Here is a 6199-nt window from a genome sequence, read left to right as displayed (position 1 = left end):
TACGTAGAGTTTTCGAGAACAAAGCAGATTGTGTGAGATCCCGCGAGTCTCCACCTAATGAGTTTGAAGCCGGCCGGGGATAAATCTTACAGTTTTGTGACTCGAAACCAGAGGGTGTATGGCGTAAAACACTAGAGAAAATAAGAAAATGTCACCGCCAACAACTTATAACTGAGAATTTTATAACACATTCTACATATATATTTTGACAGAACTTGGAAGTGTAAGAGAGATTGCATGTATGCGGATGAAGTGAAAGATGTATGGAGGAATTGTGCCCAGTGGAAAGATGTAGTCTCTGTAGCGGGAGTGATGACTCGGCTCGACCGCCACCAAAGGGAAGATCTTCCGCCAGGCTAGGTGTAATGCCTGGGGAACTGCGCGACAGACGATGTTGTGTCGGAGGTTGTATTTATGCTCCAATCCGTGAAATCTTTGAAATCGCGATTTAGATTCTTCGCTGCTATTGGTTGAGCGCGTCAATTTCTTCGCGATGATTGACAGTAGTTGTTTGATTGGACGTTGTGACGAGTGTCGTAATTGAAAGGCAGGTTGAACCAAGACCAATTTGTTTATTCAATACCCACAAATAAATGACATGCACCAATAATAATCACAACATCTTTCCCTCACAAAAAAAAATTAACAGAAAAAAAAAAAATTAAAATAATTTGTTATGTTATGAGTCAGCAACTTAAACAATAATATACATAGAGAAAAAAAAAAACAAGAAAAATAAACATATAACCGACTTCAATACTACATACCTTAATATATATATATTATATATCTAGATTAATGTATATTTTTACAGTTTTTTATAAAGGCTAATCTTATCATTGTAATTTTTATGGGATCACCGCTGATATATATAAGCCCTTTTAAACAAAAATATATTAATCGAAAATTTGGAAAAAAAAATGACTAAGAAAATTGGTGAACATACATACAAAAATAAAAATACTTACATACATTTAATTTTATGAAGTCGGACAATTAACAATAACAGCTTGGGTGAAGTAACATAGTACAATCTTTTATACCAATTTTATACAATTCTAATTTTAAGCTCAGATTGCATTATGATTTATTTTTCCCTATTTAGTTTGGCAATAATAGTGCGGGCCGCCTCAGCCGCCGGTCTGCGCGCGCGATCTAACCGGCCTTTCAAAATATCACCCCGGGAGTCCTCAGAGAGACGCGACCCATCCCCGCTGGTTAAAACAAACGTAGGATCATCTGCGTTGTCCTCACTTTCGGCCATGGACCAATCCTCTTCCTCGTAATGTTCTTGCTCCTCGGGCGTATATTGGGATGGAGAAGAAAGAGCTGCCTCCACATTAATTAAATGGCGTCTATTTCTTCTGTACCGCTTTCCTGTTGAGTCTATTACGAAGTAGGAGCGTGGTTGTGGCGCCCGCGCCTGGACGCGCGCGTGCTTCCTGTCTCCGGCGTCCACCATCACCACACGTTGCCCAGCCCGCAGCTCCGGCAACGCTCGTGCTCGTTTATCATAGTGCTGTTTGTCGCGGGCTTGCTTGCTTGTGATAGCCTTATAATCGTCACGGTTGTCACGGCTGGGTTGCAGTTTACAGTCGTGAGATGGGAGCCTGGAATTAAGCCTGCGTCCCATAAGTAACTGAGATGGTGAGCTAATTCCATCCCTGGGAGTTGTTCTAAGGTTTAGCAACCCTAAATAGAAATCAGAACCAGATGACAAAGATTTGGTTAACATATTTTTAACTATGTGTACTGCCTTCTCACTTCGTCCATTTGATACCGGATATTTCGGCGAACTCGTAACATGTTTGAACCCCCATTGCTTACTAAATGTAGCAAATTCCTTCGAGGCATACGCTGGCCCATTATCAGTTATCAGTTCCTGTGGGATGCCGTGCCTTGCAAATTGATCCTTCATCGCTGTTATGACTGTCTTGCTAGTAATGTTCAGCAGTGGACAAACTTCGATATAATTCGAAAAATAGTCGACTAAGATTAAAAAATACTTGTTACCGTTCTGAAATATGTCCGAGCCTATTTTAGCCCACGGCAGGCTCGGGATAGGATGTGGCAAGAGCGGTTCCCGCGCGGGCCGCGCCACCCTCTCGGCGCACGTCGCACAGCGGCGTACTGCACTCTCGATGTCTCGAGACATCCCTGGCCAGAACATCACATCCCGCGCATGCCGTTTGCATCTATCTATACCCATATGCCCATCGTGAACTCGCTTTACCATTTCGTACCTTAACTTAAATGGAATATAAACCAAATTATCTTTAAATATTATACCATCGACATATTCAAAACTTTCCTTATACGACCACTGCTCTTTTACTCTTTCATCCACTTCATACTTATAATTCGGCCAGCCATTTTTTATATATCTTATAATTAACTGACATTCTTCATCTTTCATTGTATGCTCCTTTATCATACTCAATTTACTGTCACTAAACCTAACATTTTCTATAAGAAAACATGATTGCTCCGAAATTTCATCACTTACTTTTTGTTGTAACTGTTCAGGTAAAGGTGCCCTCGAAAGGGTGTCTGCAACGAACATATATTTTCCAGGTTTATACGTAACCTTGAAATCGTATCCCTGTATACGTAACATCATGCGCTGCAGTCTGGCTGGAACGGAATCCAACGCCTTATGAAATAGCGTTTCCAATGGCTTGTGATCCGTCTCCACTGTGACATCTTTACGGCCATAAACATATTGGTGAAATCGTTCGAGCGCAAACACGATCGCCAACAGCTCTTTTTCAATTTGAGCATACCTGCATTGCGTGTCGGTGAGTGTGGATGACGCATACTCGACCGGCCGGCCGCCCTGCATGAGCACTGCGCCGAGCGCGCGAGAGCTCGCGTCTACTGATAACAGCACCGGCTCGCGCGCAGAATACAAAGCCAGTACAGGCGCGGCGCACACTGACTCTTTTAAACGCCGCACGGTCGCTTCATGTACTTCGTCCCAATTCCATACAGAGTCTTTTTTCAAAAGGATACGTAGAGGAGCCGCTATCTCTGAATAATGTGGTATAAATTTTGATAAATAATTTACCATGCCCAAAAAACGCTCTAATGAACTCCTGTCTTGCGGATTCGGCATGTCACGAATTGCCTTAAGTTTACTTTCATCTATTTGCATACCTTTGGAGCTAAAGGTATGTCCAAGGTAAGTTACCGTTTGAACACAAAATTCACATTTTTCTTTATTAAATTTAATACCAGCATCACGTGCCCTATTTAATAAAAGCTTAAGCCTCTCGTCATGTTCTGAAATTGAAGACCCCCAAACTATGACATCATCAACAAATGAATCTACGCCCTCTAAGCCCTCTAATATTTGACGTATTTTTTGATGAAAAACTTCAGATGCACAGTTTATACCATAAGGTAAACGTAGATACTGGTATCTGCCATATGGTGTTCCAAACGTACATAAATCAGCGCTATCATCATCTAACTGAACCATCCAAAATCCAGATCGAGCGTCTAATTTACTAAAATACCTAGCTCCTTCTAATTTAGTCGCGATATCAGTGAGCGTCGGCAACGGGTAGTGTGCGCGTCGCACGGCCCTATTAAGCGGCCGCGGGTCGAGGCACACTCGAATGCTGCCATCTTTTTTCGCCGCCACTACGATTGCATTCACCCACGGGGTCGGGTGCGTCACTCTTCTAATAACGCCTAGATTTTCCATTCGATCTAATTCGATTCGTAACTTATCTCGTACGCCCACGGGTATTTTTCTAACGGGACAGACTGACGGCTGCGCGCCCGGAATTGTTACTATTTTGTATTTGCCAGGCAACTTTCCCAAACCTTTGAAAATATCATCATACTGGTTAATATCTATTGAATATAAACGTTTTATTAAGCCTAGTTGTTCACAAGAAAATTTGCCCAGCACATTTTGACAGTCGTGTTCAGAAATTATGAAACGTAATTTATACACTTTATTTTTATAAAACCAATTGATGTAACATGATCCAACAATAGGAATAAAATTGCCACAAAACGATAAAGCTCTCGTATTATCTGATGTTAACTCTGATAAGTTCAAACCCAATTTACAATATGTTTTCAAGGACATTACATTTAAATCCGAACCAGTATCTAGCTTAAATCTTTCTTTTAAATCACTACCATATAAAAATAAAGTCTCATACCATTTGTGGCTGTCCATACCGTCACCGAAATTGTCGACCGTGGAGACGTAGTACAAATCTGAATCGTCAGTTGATAACTCTTCCTCAATTTGGTATACTCTGCTCTTTAACTTAGGACATGCACTTTTAAAATGTCCCCGTTCACTGCACCAAAAACATTGAGCATTTCTAGCCGCACACTTATAGTCTCCGTCACACTGATCCTTCATGCAAGCCCGACACGCACTCCTAGAAGCTGCCCCGCGTCGGCCGCCTGCAGTGGCCGCTCCCCGAGCGCCGGCCGCACGGAGCTGGCCCCGCGGCCGCGGCCGGCCCCAGCCGCCACGCGCCGCTCGCGACGGTCCGCCTGCGCCGCCGTACACCACGTCCACGGCTGCCGACGACGCGCCCCCGTCGGTTACCGCCTTGGTTCCTTCTATCTGCCGTTTTTCCTCTGTAGACATCTCACTAGCTTGACAAATCTTCACAGCTCGTGCGAGGGTCAGATCCTCAGCTCTCAGTAATCGATCACGTATTTTTCCATCGGTGACCCCGCAAACAACACGATCGCGTATCAGACCTTCTTCGAGATGCTCGAATTCACAATGCTGCGAAAGTATTTTCAATGCTGTGACGTACTCATCGACAGATTCACCATTTTCTTGATTTCTTGTAAAAAATTTGAAACGAGCCATGGTAGTATTTTGTTTCGTACCGAAATGCTCATTAAATTTGCTGACCAACTTGTCGAAATTCTCCCGATCAGTCTCCTTTTCGAATTTAAACGTAGTATATACGTCGTAACCTTCTGAGCCTATCAGGTTAATGAGGAGACTGGCTTGTACATCTGTCGGTTCTTTATAGACTCCCGAGGCCTTCAGGAACACCAAAAACTGCTTGTACCATTTTCGCCACGCGTCAGCGCGGTTTGCCGGCCCGCCCTCTAGGCATAATTCCGATGGCGGACGCGCGTGTTCCATAGTAATAATAAAACACTATCACTTTTTCTACGTACGAACACTTAATTTTAGCTTAAAGTCGACTTTTTATACCGAAAATTAATTATTTTAGACGACACCTGACACCATGTCGTAATTGAAAGGCAGGTTGAACCAAGACCAATTTGTTTATTCAATACCCACAAATAAATGACATGCACCAATAATAATCACAACAACGAGTGGCGTAGAGATGTCACCACAGTCTCTGCCTACCCCTCCGGGAAAGAGGCGTGCTTCTATGTACAAATGTAAACTCGTAGTAAAGCATGTGAGCCTGATCTCTGTTGAGGAAGGAAGTTAGGAACTAGACAAAATGTATGCCAGTTGGTTTGATTTGTATACTATTTAATTTTAAAGTTTCAGTTGTTTTTCTTGCAATACTTCACTCCGCGTTTTTAACTATTTTCAGTTTATTGGGTGTAATAATATCGCTTTGATGACGAAGATGAATCACGAATGAATCGATGTTCTGCGTCTTGAAGTGTCGCTTATTATTTTTGGGATTTTTAAAATAAAAATACGGAGCTGTTTTTGAATAAAATTAGACTATAATTCGAAAATCGAAAAGTAAAAAAACAACACAATCGGACGCGTGCATTGCGTCAATGCGGCACAAAGGAGGATGGATAGGAGTTTCAACATTTTATGAATATAATATTGGAACCCGCTTCCGCTTGTACCTTGCGCCACCGCCCCTCTCGCCGTGTTACATCCGCGGATCCTTATAAATCAAAGCACGTTGCTTCTTATAAACATATTTCGTGTGTCGCCTCTTTTTTAAAAACGCTTACGTTAGGGAGACAATTTACGCAATTTTTCGGAGGCGCAACTTTCTTTGGAATTTCAACGTATGGGAGAAATTAGAATTTGTTTTCGACAAAAATAATATATATATATTTTTTTTTAATAGAAATTTATTACATGTTAAAGGTTTTTATTTTGATTGAAAATGATAGCAGGAATAATAATTAGAGTACTCTAAACAGAGCTGGCAAGAAAATAGAGATGAATGTGAATAAAATAAGACATTAGAAAGTTATT

General features: G+C 41.8%; 1 protein-coding gene across 1 annotated transcript; it reads right to left on the bottom strand.

Moving 5' to 3' along the window:
- Positions 1-1087: 1087 nt before the first annotated feature.
- On the bottom strand, positions 1088-5137 carry LOC106129773 (uncharacterized protein K02A2.6-like). Its single transcript, XM_060945943.1, has one exon. It carries the CDS (start codon positions 5135-5137, stop codon positions 1088-1090), a length of 4050 nt encoding a protein of 1349 aa, XP_060801926.1.
- Positions 5138-6199: the final 1062 nt, after the last annotated feature.

The sequence above is a fragment of the Amyelois transitella genome, chromosome 9 (assembly GCF_032362555.1).
Source record: "Amyelois transitella isolate CPQ chromosome 9, ilAmyTran1.1, whole genome shotgun sequence".
Classification (NCBI taxonomy): Eukaryota; Metazoa; Arthropoda; class Insecta; order Lepidoptera; family Pyralidae; genus Amyelois; species Amyelois transitella.
This window is presented reverse-complemented; position numbering and strand designations above follow the sequence as displayed.

Excerpts from the sequence above, each read along its gene's own strand:
- LOC106129773 (XM_060945943.1), bottom strand. The coding sequence starts at position 5,137 with ATGGAACACGCGCGTCCGCCATCGGAATTATGCCTAGAGGGCGGGCCG.